We start from the raw sequence: 15868 nt of genomic DNA, 5'->3' as shown, positions 1-15868 counted from the left end.
TTAAATTTTAAAGTAATAAAAATTAATGACTTACCATTAAGTTCCTCGGGGTCTATCGGGGTCTAGAACATCCAAACCCTCCCGTCCAGGCTGGGCAAGCAAATCCTCCACCGTATATCTCGCGAATGGAGCATATGGAAGCACACGCAAATCCAGATGAACTGCACCTTCTGGGACAGGTTGAGGTGCAGCCACTGGAGGAGGAGGTGGAGGCATCTGCGGTGGAAGAGGAGGACTCGAAAAAACTCTCTGAGAAGTCTGAGATTCGGGAACTGCATCGGAAGACGATGGACCGGAAGAAGATGTACCGGAACCATCGGCAAACAACTGGGCATAAGTAGGTGCTTCTGGTTTCCTTCTAGGAGCCATCTAAAAAAATTAAAATAAATTTAATTAGTTACGACAACATAATTAAAAAATTATTCCGTAACCTAACTAATCACCTAAACTATAGTATTCCATCACCTAACTAATCACCTAAACTAATTACCTAACTAATTAATCACCTAAACTAACTTTAAAAAAAAATAGAAGAGGAAAGGGAGTGTACCTTAGAGGGAGAGCAAAGGAATTTGGGAGGAATGAACGAGGCAGCCTCGTTCTCGGCGTCTCAATATATAGAAAACGTTTCGTCGTAAACGCGACGTAATATTACGACGAATTTACCAGACCCGCGTTTTTTGATTTACGACGAAATTACGTCGAAACGATTTACCAGGCTTTTCCGATTACGACGAAGTTATCAGGCCCGCATTTTTCCATTTAAGACGAAGTTACTAGACCCGTCTTTTTCCATTTACGACGAAATTACGTGGAATCGAACCATTTACGACGATTTTACAACGCTTAACCCTAAACACCGAGAATGAAATCCCTAAACCCCAAAGTCACATATCATCTAACATCATATCTTCTTCTCTATTACTTCTTGCTCTTGCTCCAACTTAAACTCTAAAACCCTAAAACTCCAAATAAAATTTTAAAACTAAAGAAATACATATTATATAAAACAACATTTGTTACACATACATTAAGATGGTAAAAAACAATATTTCCTTAAACATACTTTACAATAGAGAAATACAACATTTGTTACATATATTACATCACTCTAAATCGTTTTCGTTCTCATCAATACTACATCACTCTAAATCATTTTTCGTTCTCATCACTATCATTACAATCATCATCGTCGCTTCTCTCGAACTCGTCTTCACGTGCTTCATTTGTCGCATATTCGGGAATATCTTCATATTGAAAGTTTTGCGGATCGATCAAAAGGATTTCATCAGTTGGTTGTTCTGGTACCTCAACTTCATTGATAGCGTCTTCTTCTTGCAAGGGCGGTTCTTCTCCAGCGACAATGCGTCCACGAGGTGTAATTTTGATAGCAGCTAACCAGTTTATCCCAGAAGTTCGAAGCCGAGGATAAGGAAGGAAGCTAACTTGCTCGGTTTGTGAAGCTAAAATGAAAGGCTCAAATTTGTTGTATCTTCTCCCAAAATTGACATCCACAACACCAAATTTGTTATACCGAATCCCTCGGTTCACAACAGGATCGAACCATTCACATTTGAAGAGGAGGCATTTTAGCTTCAATAACCCCGGAAATTTACATGGTTTTAACATAATATTTACAACGACTTTACGACGAAATTAGGTAAGTTAAAGCACATTGAATACACGTTTTCACCTAAATATAACGGTAACATGTTTGTCGATGTAACGATTACGACGTATTTCTCATTTCACGTACTTTCGTCGTAAACTTACATGGATTTTACGACGAAACCGTTTCCTCGTAAATTTACATGGAGTTTACGACAAAATTTGGTCTCCTCGTAACTGCGTTGTAAACACCATGTAAATTTACGAGGAAAGATTTTCGTCGTAAATCGTCATTGTTATGGAAACATTTTCTTGTAGTGAAAATTTTAATGGATAAAATACCATTATACTCTTATCTAATCAAACATAAACATATGTCTTCTCCAACAAGAATTTTCAAAATCCCCAAATTGATCGACGACTCCAGCAAGAGATTCGACGATTCCGGCGAGATTCGACGACTCCGGCGATTTCCCCGGCGAGATTTGACGATTCCGACGACGTTGACGTCCGACGAGATTTGGCGAAGACTACAAGCTCAAACGAACAGAACAATCTCTCTTCACGAACGCGTAACAAAGGTCAGAGGATAATAGATAGTGATTTTCGTCTATTTTCTGTAATTTTTGCTTGGTTTCTCAAAATCGATCGGTTTTTGGGTAGAAGACGAAGTTTTTCTCATGAAGTTTTCAAATCTCAGATTTATAAAACCTTATAAATTTTTATCGATGAGGAACATATTGTTATGTATTTTTTTTTGATATATCTTGTTGATCATTCCTTCTCTAATCCCCATGTTCTTATAATCAGGTTATGACGATCGAATTGTGTTCTATACGTGGAGAATGAAAACTAATGAATGGAATTCACTGGGATTTCATGGTCGATGATGAAAGGGGATTTTCTCTTAGTATGATTCATGAAGATATCAGCTACAATGATTTGATTGGGGTTGTTTTACAAGATTTTGGAATTGATGTCTCACTTTCCAAGTTAAACAGTATAAATCTTAGCTATGTCTTACTTTCAAAGTTAAATTTTGGTTCAAAAGAGCTTCCTCCAGTATTTATTAGGAATGATCGTCAAGTAGCTTCATATCTGAACAAACTTCAAGAGAATATAGGCCTTCATCTATGTGTAACCATTAAGGTAACTATATGGAACTCCTTGTTAAGGTTTTCGTTTATGATAGTTATCAGTTAGTTATTTTACAAGATAATATGTAGTACTCAAGATCTGCTTATTGCTGGAAGTATGCCATAGCAATACTTATTACAACTTTTACATTTATAAGACCTTATAAATATAATGATGCCATTTGGAGATTCACTATTAGTTTTATGTTTTTTGATAATGTTTCAGAGAAGAACTCAATTATCATCAAGGATTGTGTCAAATATGATTCAGACACGGGATGAAGTTTTAATTACTCATGATTTGCCTATTTCTGGAAATAGTAACCCCCTTGAGGTATATATTACAATTTTTATATTTATAAGGCCTTATAAAAGAAACCATAAAAGATTATATATATTTTGTCTTATGTTTTTATGTTTTCAGAGGGAAACACAATGTTCAAGAAGATTGGAGTTGCAGAAAGAGAGAGAGAAGACACGTGTTTTTATATGTAATATATATGTTCTTGACACATAAGAGAAACAAGACACATGTCTTTCTGTAATATATATGTCTACCACGTGTTTTTATAAGTGATTGTAAGCTGTAAATCATTTGTACTTTACATTTACTCTAGTTTCTTTTTTTAAGAAAATTAGTAACGAGCATCTTCGTGTATTTATATCACTGATTTTACTTTTAAAACTTTTTATCATTAATTTTCATAATGCTTTCTAAAATCTTATTATAAGATATATAAGCGGTTTATAAGTTATTTAACAGCCTTTACATATCATTTTTTTCGTGTTTAAAATTTTCATCTCTGAGTTTATATAATACTTTATAAACTAGTATATCTGAGTTTTACGAAGGCTTATAAGTGATTTTTAATAACTTTTAATACATTATTGTTTATGAATCCTTAGATAATGCTTATAAATGTTTTAATCATCTCTTGCGAATAATTATTTATAGGCGATGTAATCTGTAAACAAATTATTTAGAAACTATAAGTTTAAGCTTTATACATTAAAATTTACAAGGCCTTATCAAATATATTAAATTTTATACTCTTATATCAAAGTTTGGAGTAATGAATGTTGGAGTAGACGACGTCATCTACAAAAGATAAGATTAGTTAAGCTTAATATCAAAAAATTTATAAACCTTTATATTCTATCTTTTTAGAATTGTACCTGTGACTTTTTTCATGCATCTTTTTTCTTCACTTTTTTCAGTGTCTTCGTCTGGAGTGATTTCTCTGTATTCTCATTTTCCCCAAGAATATTCACTTCCGTCAGTTGCTATGTATCAGAAATTTCTTCATCATCATTTTCATCATCTGTTGCATTTCTTTTAAAACCAGAATTTTCTTCTTCTTCATTTTCATCATTTGGTGCACCTTTTGTATCATCATAGTTGCATGGACTCTCATAACCGTCAGGTACCTTCAAGAAATCATATCATAATAGGTAAAGAAAATAACATGTGAAAATATTTATAAGTTCTTGGTAAAGTTATTTGCTTGCCACTCCTAAGACATTCTCGATTACTTCTACTCGTTTATTCAAATCATAAAGCATTTGGATTAACTTATCGAGTTTGGAACCATCTTCATCTTGAAATTTCTCCTTAGCTTTCTCATCCGCTTCATCTTTTCTTTTCTCTTCATTCTTCTTATGCTCTTGTTCCTAAACAATATTATGATGGCTATATAAACATATTCATCATTCAATTTTGATAACACAATCAGAAAATAACATTTATAAACCATTATAAAGAGAGTTATTTACCTTATTTCCTTTTCCTCGTTTCTTCCTTTCAACTTGCACGGGCTCCTCAAATTCAGTATCAGCTTCCATTTGTTCTTCTTCTTCTTCCTCAAGTGTCTGCCCCTATTTCCTAGAAGAAAAAAACAATAACAAATTTATGATGGCTTAAATTTTTTAAAAATGATAGTCCAAGTTTATAAGGGTTTATATATTAGCTTATTTCATTGATTTTTGAAATTTCTCTTTCTTTATCACCGTCGCCGAATTCAACATCAGCTTCCACTTGTTGTTCTTCTTCATCTTGTGTTTGCTCCTATTTCAAACAAAAATAAGAGATTTATAAATGCTTATAATATTAAAATAACTTAGCAATTTTAAATTTGATAAAGTCTTATAAAACATCAAAAACACAATGACCTTAGAGTTTTTGCCGTACATCTTTGTCTTCTGTCCTGCTTTGTCGAACAATGTCTTCTATTGTAAGAAAAACATCCACAAATTCTTGTTCCCATTGGCTTTTCTTCACTTTGTATCCTTGTTGAACTAGTTGTACAACAATGTCAAAGTCCTTATCATCAGGATGTGTTGGATTCACCAAATGTTTGAATTCCTCAGAGAATCCAAACACTGTAGTAACCACACCCTGTAACAAGGATAAAACAACGTTTTATAAGTCTCTGTAAATCTCTTATTTATAAACCATTATGAAACAATATAGTTAACTTAGTAATCTCATGTGAATGGCATGAGCTAATGAGGGCATGACACAAGCAAGGTGTTAAGAGAAGTGAAACATGCGAGTTCATACACAAAACACAAGCCAAGAAGAAACAGAGCGACCATTCTCAATAATCTAATGTGAATGTTAAGGGCTAGTGTGTGTATGATGCAAGCAACGTGCTACAGAAAAAGTACAAAATGAAAAATATTCTAAAATGTCTAAACACTTCACATTTTTTACCAAGGCGCCTGCTTGTGACTCTTTTTCAAGGAGTATGTTTATAAACCTCTTTCTAAACAATACAGTACGAATAAATTTATAAATTTTAGTAAAAACTCACATTATTTTTCTTCTCCACCTCCAACACTTCAGTAATTGTCGGAGCCCTTGTTGAGTCCCAATGTAGACATAACGAATCTGCAGATGAGGTTTCCTGGCATGGTTTTCCCAAAGTTTTACCAAGCATAGGCACTGATGACATAGCCCACAAATTTATGGCCAACACAAAACCTCTCACTTCATAACTCTCTCATGTCCACGAACTTGCACTCAAACGTTTAATACTTTTGGACAAAAATTTATAAGCAACTTTACCCCAAGCCAACTTCGACAAGCTATCATAGTTCTTATAAGCCAGCAACCTTCCCTTTGGGATTAGATAGCTTGAGTTTTCTGCAATAATTACCCCTTCTGTGATTATTGCTATTCCTATAGATAGTCTCTCTAGTCTTGTCATTGTTCTTGCTTTCTTTTTGAGAAGATCATACAAGCTTCTCACTGTGTACTTGTCCCCCTTGCTTAGCATCCAAAGATAAGGTTTCTTCACTTGTCTCAACAATTTCATGAAACCCATATTTATAAGGGGTTATAATTCCTCAATATTCAGTTTTCACTATCGGAAATTATCTCTTCCTTAATATGCAGTTTTCACTATCGGAAAATCTCTTTCTTAGCCGAAACCATTCAGATCAATCTTAGTATGACTTCAAAACCAGATTTAAGTTTTCAAATACTCAATGTTTTTACTCTCAACGTTTCACTATCAAATATGTTTCTCTTAGATCGACCTCTTTAAATGAGATATCTGAAAGAACCTTGTTTAATTTTTCGATAAGAGAAAGCACAAAATCGAATCAACAAAAAATACAGAAATTAGAGAACAAACAAATACAAAAATTAGAGACATACAAGTTGTGAATCACGTATAGGAGTCGACATCTTGGAGATTTTGAATCGATTTCATCGCCGGAAGTCGACGGTGAGAGAGAGACACCAGAACTAGACGGTGAGAGAGAGACGCCAGAACTCGACGGTGAGAGAGAGACGACGGTGACTCGACAGTGAGAGAGAGACGACGGTGACTCGGGGAGAGGGAGAGAAACCGATGGTGGAGAAGAAGATAAGGTAAGGGTATTATTGTTTTCTGCTCATTAATGAAAGTGGTATTTCTGAAAATGTCCTTAGACTAATGGTAAAGCTGAAAAGTGGTATCCAACATAGTGTAAAAGTAAAATTTCTCCATTATTCTATTAGTTATGATTAAAACTGCAAAGTAAACACTTAACATAAATATATTAATATAACTAATTTATTAATTCTTATTTTTAATAAGTTAAGCTGTTTTTTTGGTTTATGATATTAAATGATAAATGACTATTCATATTCTTTTCAGCTTATTTACATGTATTTAAATTATGAAAATAATGTATAAATTTCAATAGATAGTTAAATGTATATTAAAATAATTATTAAATATAAAAGATATGTAGGTACATACGATAATATTAATTTAAGAAAAACCATAATTTTGAAAATATTTAGAATATAATATACTAGTACAACAAATTTATTAATTGCCTGTTTTTAAAAAATAATTGCTTAAAAAATTATTTATATTTTAAAAATTACAATTAGTTTGGGTTAAATTATATTTAATTTATAAAAATATGAGTGAACTATTTAATATTTGACATAAATAATAATAAATTGAAAGATGAAGAAGATTTTATAATTTTTTTCTTAAATTATGTTAAGGTGTCAATTTGCGGTGCTTCAATTGATGATATGGTTTAATGAAACGAGGACAAACTGAATTTTGTATATATATATATATAGATTTCATAATGTAGTTTCATCTAGTTTAGTAGACATAAAAATCCAAAACCAGTTAAAATTTATACATGATTGTATTTGTAAAGCTGATTAAGCATAAAATGGTAAAGATTTCATTAATCTAAAATATATATTAAACATGTTAAATATGTTAATATAGCAAAATTTTATTAAATAAATGAATCTTAATAATATTGAGAAAATGCATGTACTTTTAAAATTTGTGAGTATGACTAAATAAATTAATATGCATACCATAGAAATTGAAAAACTTTATTTTCATATTTTGAAGGTGTTTCTATATTTAGCTATTTAAATTAAAAAATTACTACAATATAATACCTATAAATTAATGCTTGATAAATTAATAAACCATTTTAATTAATAAATTTTGTCGGTCTTGAGTTGGACCAGTTCAAAATATAACACAAATAGATAAGCTAATAAGATAATATTCTTTTAGAAAATTTCATATAAATATACAGTCCCATTAAAATCATAAATTAATAACTTATATATATAATTTATATAAGTATAAATAACATCTTGTATTGTTTGTTTTACATTCACAATTGAGTATATTTCTAGTTTTGTTAATATTTAACAATATTTGATGATATTTAATAAAGTTATATCTAAAACACATTTAAACTGTATGGCACAAATATTTCATACATCAATTAATACAATAAAAATACTTGAAAGTCAAGTTTATAAAATTTAATGAATACATAAGTAGTGAAATTAACTATTTTTTTTATTTTACAAAAAAGTAAGTTCAATTTTTAAAATTATTTTTTTTTATAAATTAATAAAACACTAATGTCTAAACATTATTAATTTATAGATTTTTTATTGTATACCAAAATATTGCAAGAATATATTGGTATCCATTAAAAAATTATGAAAAAACTAATTACGTATAATACATAAATAATTATATACAAATAATGTCCAATAAGGCACATTAACAAATGTTATAGCTGATCAGATACGCTGAATGGAAATGCCAAGCATGGTTCACCGAAAATGCGCAACCTAATAGTTCAATTCAACAGCCGATAGTAATAACTCAAGTCTTACGCTTAGAGGATACATGGCGGTGGATGATTTTTGGACCTCTACATCCATCTTTATTAGATGCGGATGAGTTTGGAAATAACTCTAGACAACTCCAATTCATGAGTACAATAAATAACCGACAAAGAGAATCCCTATTGCATTCGGAGTTAGAAGGTTAAGGTGGCAATGGAGACCATCTCTATAATATTATTTGAAAAGTCAGTTTCTTATGTATCGCTCTCACTTTAACTCTCACGATGGTTGATTACACTAATACCCTTAATGAATTAAAAATATTACATTTAAAATAGTATTATTTATTTATTTTATTTAGTTTCCTTTTTTAAAATTTCCAAAAACATATACGTATAATAAAAAAAGAGTTTTTTTATAAAGTTAAAAAAAGTAACTAAAAAATGAAAAATATATGTATATATAATATGATTTCATAAAAACAGGAAAAATTCACAAAATAGTAATATTACATTTAAAAAATATTTTTAAATAACATAAAATATACTTTTGAAGTAATAAAATACTTTCCTTATATCTATATTTTCTTAGATGAAAAATATAAATTTGTATATAATGTGATTTCATTAAAAACAATTTACACATATAATCTTGATATTAAAAAAATATTATTTCTTTTAAAACATAATATTTTTTAAAAGAATAATAGAAATATTTTTATATATCTATCTATTTTTTTAGATGATTACATAAAATAATTATGCAACATAAACTGATATATGTTTAATTGACTAAAAATAGTTTATAATTAATATTATTGAAATGTTTTAATTTTTTTCATATATTTAGTTGACTATAATATATTTCAATTACAGCAAATATATCGATAAATTATATTTTACTTATATAATATTATTTTCAAATACAAATACAATTTTGTTTACTGCTTATTTTTAAGAGATATCAAAAAAACTAAAAATAAATTTTAAAAATAAACATCGTTTGATCAAATAGTTACAAAATAGTTTAATGAGGTAGATATATTATATTTTATCATTATTAAAGTTATTTTTTTTTCTCAATATTAAATTTGATTTTAAATTTTATGTTTTTATGTTTGTGGAACTTAATAGAACCGTAATCAAAATACCAAAACAAATATGAATTCTCATTTTTAAGATTATTTAAAATAAATTTTAGTTTCCATTCTATAAATCAAAGGCATAAAATTACTTAGAATTTATAAAATATTTTAATTCTTTTAAATAATGATATGTGTTCATGACCTTCCAAAATTGTATCAGCTACATATGCATGTAACTTCCTATTGATCATTGCTTTATTTTCTAATATGTTTTTTAAAAACATCATCATATAATCTGATAAATATTATGAAAATACATGCACATTTAAATTGATCTGATTTGAGTTAATTATAATAAAAATAATTATACTTCAATTTGAATTTGAAATAATATACGTAACTCAATATACTAACAACATGAGTGACTCGACAAATCTAGCTTATATCTAAATTATAGATTTAACTACAATAAGAATATATAATTTTATAAGAATAGTAATTTATTTTATAAATATAAATGATATGACAACTCAAAACATATTTAAAATAAAATAAAAAATATTAGCCAACTGGTACAATTTAGTTCTTTTGTAAAATTTATATATATGCATGATACTTTAGAATATTATCGTTATATTAATTTATGTAATTTGGAATCAGACACTTTAGTTTATTTTGTATTTCATTCTAAGCACAATACATCTTAAGTTATACATAATCTTCATAAAATATATGTACATATCTAAGACAAGAACCACCTAAATGCAAATAAGAAATTAATCAAAATTTTAATATACAGAATAAAAATATTACCGTTGAATTCAGAGATGTAATCCAATTTACCCAAATGATAACTAAATCGACAGTAAAAACAACAAAGCCGATTAGATATAACATTTATAAATTAATTTAAAATTAAAAGTAAATTGCAATCAATTATTATAGTATTTACTTTAGAAATATATATACTCGTGCATGCACAGAAAAATCACCTAGTTTTACATTATTCAGAATGCCATATTGGAATAGACTGCAAAGATTTGATAGCGATGATAAAGAAACCTCAGGCATGACCAACTTTTTCGACAGAGTTAAAGGAGATAGATTAGCGAAAGATAAAATTTCATGATTTCATGATATCCTACATTCCCTTTGGACATAACGAGATTTTTGATTCGTTAGATAAATCTACTCAACATTTTTATAGAGTTCTTTATCTTGTTTGTTATTCTATCTCGGGTCTTAATATCCAAACCACTTTTAATTTGAATAATATAATAGCTTCTTAATGTCAATGAAGAAGAAAAAAAATGTGATACCATTATACAATATGTAACAACAAAATGTAAACAATATAAATAGATGGTTACTATAAAGACTAAAGCTAATATCTCCTAGTCCCCTAGACATTATTTGCAAAATAATTTTACACATTTAGGTTATGTGTCTTCTATATAATTAATTTCATTAAAAAACATGACATAACATACAAGAAATGATGATCTGACTTAAAATGTGACAAAGAAAATTAAATTTAATGTTGATTTATATTTTTTGGTAACTTTTTAGAATATGATAATAAACGCTTACATTATTATTAAAGCAAATCTTTTTAGAATATGGTAATAAACGCATACACTAATAATTTTTTAATAATTTTAAATATATACATATTAAATATAATTTTAAATAAATAATTTTTTTTATTTTTTTTAATTTTATTTTTAATTAATTCAAATTTATGTTAAAATATTAGTAAAAAATAATAAAACTACAAGTTAAATTTTACTTTTTTATTGCTGTACATATAGGAAAAATACCTAGTATAAAATGAAAATACATGATCAAATTGTAGTCTATATTACTATTGTTGGAATGTCATATTTAAGCTGAACAAATATCAATAAACTCTCGGAATGTAAAAACCCAGCGAGGAAGTAAAGTTGAAGAAACGATTTGATGGCAAAATGTAAAAGAGGTAAATATTATCTAACAACAGAGACTAAAACATTTGCGTGGTAAAAGTGTGGAGGGAGCAATTAATTATTTTTGTTCCACTGATCGCCTAAGATAAGTGGATCGTATGGCCCAAAGCTGCTTCCCAACAGCTTCCATGTCCGGTCGCTCTTTTCGTGTAGGAGCAGCACATTGAAAAGCCAAACTGAACATCTTCTTTAGTATCTTTTCGTCTACTCGCTCCCTGGCCTTTGGATCCACCAGTTCAAGCACTTTGCCTTCATTGTACTTGTCAAATGCCTGATCACCAGAATTTATAATTTAATGTTTTGCCAAAAAAAAAAAGAGATGCAACGTTGGAAAAGAAACTTACCCAACGAACCGTAATCCTTTCATCATGAGGCTTCTTGGCCTCCACTGGGCGACGACCTGTGAGTATCTCCACAAGCAAAATCCCGAACGAGTAAACATCGCTTTTGGCGGTAAGCTGGTAAGTCCTCATGTACTCAGGATCAAGATAACCAACTGTTCCTTTCACTTGGGTCAAAATGTGGGTCTGGTTAGAGTCAGACGGACCGCCTCTTGCAAACCCAAAGTCTGCCACTTTGGCTCTCATGCTATCCGTGAGGAGAATGTTTGATGATTTTATGTCACGGTGTATTATCTGTCTTTCTGTTTTTAAATGACAAAAAAACAATAGTCAAAATTTAATCTCATAACAAAGTTTAATACAGTATTCTCTACCTGCATAAGAATGGAGATAAGTCAATCCATGGCAAACATCAATCACGATCTCCAACCTCTGATTGAAACTAAGAGTGCTTCCACGAGTACCTTGCATTTACAAATATTGTTTATTCATCACATGTTCTTATAGCTGCAACAACATGTGAAACAAGTTCTTACCATCCAAGTGATCCCGGAGTGTACCATTTCGGACATACTCGGTTATGATAAGTCGCTCGTCTCCTTTGTCTACATAACCAAGAAGCTTCACTAGGTTCCGATGGCCTATTTTCGACAAAAGATCAACTTCACTTTTGAATTCCTTTCGCAGATTCTCAAAGTGTTCCTGCATCCCCAAATTATAATTTAGTGTCAAGATTTCGATTAGTAGTAACATTTGCTGACACGATTGCATACGGATATCTCTGTTACCACAAAGAAAACTAAAAAGTATCAAAAATACCTTTTTTGCTCGTTTAATGGCAACCACCTGGCGATCATCTAAAATGCCCTTATAGACTATCCCAAACCCTCCTTCACCAATCTGATTGTCGTCTGAGAAATTGTTAGTTGCTGTCTGAATTTGACTCATGGTCAGACTCAAGGGTCCCATCCTGCTAGGTCTTGGGGACATAGCATATCTAGATGGGCTTTGAGGTACCCGGGACGGACTTGGTGGTGCCCGGAATGGACTTGGGGGAATCTTATCAGAAGAAGGGCTCATTTCAAACGAGGAAACTTGGTGCACTGTCATAGTATATATGAACCCTCAACGTCAAATATAGCTTAACATTTAGCAAATACTAAAAAATAAAAAATAAATAAACAAAAGCTATATTTAAAATATCTAATATATTAGGTCACCTGAGTTAGATTCCTTGGGTAGTACTTCGTGACTATTTGCTTTCCTCTCCTTATGGAAGCAAGGACAACAAATCGCACAACAGAAGAGAAGAAACCCGCTTGCTGCCAAGCTGACTTTCACATGGCGATTTTCAGATTCAGCCTCATTGTTTTCAGAATCTTTTACATGTTTTTCTTCCAGAAACCTTCTCCCTCCTGCATTAAAGGATAAGCAGTTTAAATGAAGCAACTCAGTTAGGTAGGATGTGACAAATAAGAGCTTAAAATAATTCTCCGAAAAAAAGCCCATACCTAGTAGATAGCAGAGGTCTCTAAAAGAGTCCCCAAGGACACAACCTTTGGCTTTGTGAATCAGCATGGCTTCGCAAAAGTGGATTCTGTCCACTGGATTCCCGTTTATGGCGAATGAACTCCCTCGTTGGTAAACCTTTTTGTAGGTAAAATGATCAGATTGACAAACAGTTGAGCCCACAAAGGATGAAGTTTCCTTGGGATGCAATAACATTAACAAAGCAGTGAACGCCAATCTTGTGAAGCTCCAATCATTTCCACCCATAACTGATCAACAAAATACTCAAAATACACAAGACTGATCAGCCTCAATAAGCCATTCCTGATATTTGACCTAAATAAATCAAAACATCTACAATTCTCTTGAAACCCTTTTTTTGCTCAATTCCCAATCAAACCATAGCCAAAGATCGGAGCAAAAAAAAAAAACTCTAAAACATCAATTTATGGGTTCAAAGGTCTCTACTAGTAAACGAAATCAAGATTGCGATACCAAGACCCTGTTGACCCGAACACGTTAGGCAGATCAGTTTCAAGAAACCCAGAAAAGTTGAGGGAGAGAAGACCAAACCTTATAGCTTTGACTTGACTGTACAGTACTACTTTGAATTAAGAAAGCACTTTCCTCTTCTGTTAGCAAAAAACGTGTTGGGCTAATGAAGGACTCATGTAGAAACTTTTTGAAGTTTCGTCTTCTATTTTTATTATTTTGCGTGACGGGAAAATTCGTGCTATTTCTGTTTTTTTTTTCTTTTTTTTTTTACAACAAGGTGACAATAACAACAGCGTCGAAAAAAAAAAAACGAAAAACAACATGTAAATCATCGAACAAGGTAAATCATTAAAACCTAGGGGTACATAAATACTAGCAATTTTTTTGATACTTATGATTCGCTTAGTATTCACGTATATCTAATTTTTTTAAGGACAATTCTGATAAATAGATTATTTTCAAATTTTTATCACAAAAAGATCGTAAAGAAAAAATGACCAAAATATTTTATTTAATAGGTAAAAATACTTTAATACCCTAGATATATAAAAATAAATAAAAAATAAAACTTTATAGTTTCAGATTATATGTTTTCAAATTCAAATTTTTTTATAAATTTTTTTATAATTATTTTTTCTTTTTCAAATTTTCTTTTTGTAATTCGAAATACCTTTTGAAACTATTTTTCAAATTTTTAATATTTATTTTTTATTTTATAAAATTTTAAAACTTAATCTCTAATCTCCATCTCCTAACTGTAAACCTTAAGGTTTGGATTAGTTAATCCTAAGGGTATAACTGTATATTTACCTATTTAATGAAACATTTTTGTCATTTTGATCCTTAGAGTCCATATTTGTGACAAATGTCTTTTTAGTACTATCCTAGAGTATTTTTTAAATTTGTTTTGCTTTAAAAAATATGGATATCCGAAAATATATGAATATTTAGAATGTTTATGAATACGTATGAATATTTCATCTGTTTTATTTAATACAATTAATCAAAATGACCGATATAAATGTGTTCTTAAAAATGTTTACATGATAGATATGATAAAATTCTGAAAAGAAGTAGTGAAACTACATGTTTTACAAAGTTAAGAATAATAATAATAATAATAATAAGACAAAACTTAAGAAAAATTATAATTATCCCAAAATTTTTATTTTTCTTGATTTAATAATTTTATATGTAATAATGTAAATAGAATTTAAAGATCATATGTTAAAATAATAATTATATAAACTTATATATTTAACACTCTAAATTTAATTAACATATACATGTATTTACATATCTATCGGAGCAGAGTGGAAATTCGCTTCTCAAAATTTTAGTATTTATGATTTACTTCGTTTTAACATATATTAATTTTTAGTATTTGTTTTACTTTGAAAATTTATGGATATCCAAAGTTTTTGGATCAAATCAAAATGAAGAACGGATCGAATCAAATTTAAATGGTAAAATGGCTAGTCCTGTAATAAAACATACCAGACACTCACAAACCGAATCATCCAAACTGGCTATTGTACATATTGTTCGTGCTTTCATTTTTGAAAATTTATGCAATTTCCATCTTGAGAAAAAGGTAGATTTGCAAAACCGTTATAATTTTTAGAAGCTTAAACCCCGAGTCTATCTCGCTCAGTAGAATAAACATATAGACAAAGCCCATTTTTGCCACCAAACGATGAGGCTTATATTAGGTTTCATCCCACATCACACCTGGTTCAAAAGTCTAGTACAACATCATTAAGGCTTAAAAGAAGATTACGAAAGTCGAAGGTCCATCACGAACTCAGAAAACGGCCTATGCTGAGCTGACAAATGCAAACCAAAGCGTACCGAGCTCAAGGCATTAAAAGATAACTATAAAAACACGTGATGTTTGCCGAAGATCATGTAACCGTTACGATTGGCCTCTGAAGACCTATAAAGATTTTTTTTTTTTTTTTTTTTTTTTGCTAAAGTGTAAATATCGTAAATGAATAAAAATTCTTACAAGAGAAGTAACTTAGGCCTGAGCCATCTTGGCAAAAAGAACAAAAAATTAGATGGATCATACTTTTAACTTGCAGAAATCT

The 15868-nt window shown here is 30.0% G+C and overlaps 1 protein-coding gene across 3 annotated transcripts; it reads right to left on the bottom strand.

The window, feature by feature from the left end:
* Positions 1-11289: 11289 nt before the first annotated feature.
* On the bottom strand, positions 11290-13967 carry LOC106313073 (calmodulin-binding receptor-like cytoplasmic kinase 3). Of its 3 annotated transcripts, none has more exons than XM_013750803.1 (8): positions 13857-13951; positions 13286-13567; positions 12995-13189; positions 12594-12877; positions 12311-12476; positions 12149-12238; positions 11778-12076; positions 11290-11704 (listed from the first exon to the last, which is right to left on the bottom strand). In XM_013750803.1, exons 2-8 carry the CDS (start codon positions 13548-13550, stop codon positions 11492-11494), a joined length of 1512 nt encoding a protein of 503 aa, XP_013606257.1. In that variant the 5' UTR covers positions 13551-13567; positions 13857-13951; the 3' UTR covers positions 11290-11491. The 3 variants fall into 3 exon arrangements, with proteins under 3 accessions (XP_013606257.1, XP_013606258.1, XP_013606256.1); XM_013750804.1 differs by lacking the exon at positions 13857-13951 and adding an exon at positions 13779-13848 and having other exon boundaries at positions 13286-13552; XM_013750802.1 differs by having other exon boundaries at positions 11332-11704; positions 13286-13552; positions 13857-13967.
* Between the last annotated feature and the right edge of the window lie 1901 nt (positions 13968-15868).

The sequence above is a fragment of the Brassica oleracea genome, chromosome C9, assembly GCF_000695525.1.
Source record: "Brassica oleracea var. oleracea cultivar TO1000 chromosome C9, BOL, whole genome shotgun sequence".
Lineage (NCBI taxonomy): Eukaryota > Viridiplantae > Streptophyta > Magnoliopsida > Brassicales > Brassicaceae > Brassica > Brassica oleracea.
Note: the sequence above shows the minus strand (reverse complement) of the source record. Positions and strands in the feature narration are given on the sequence as shown.

Coding starts and splice junctions, on each gene's coding strand:
- LOC106313073 (XM_013750802.1), bottom strand. CDS start 13,550: ATGGGTGGAAATGATTGGAGCTTCACAAGATTGGCGTTCACTGCTTTG. Junction 12,878..12,994: donor ACCCAAGGAATCTAACTCAG/GTGACCTAATAT, acceptor ATACTATGACAG/TGCACCAAGTTTCCTCGTTT. Junction 11,705..11,777: donor AAAGGATTACGGTTCGTTGG/GTAAGTTTCTTT, acceptor TCTGGTGATCAG/GCATTTGACAAGTACAATGA.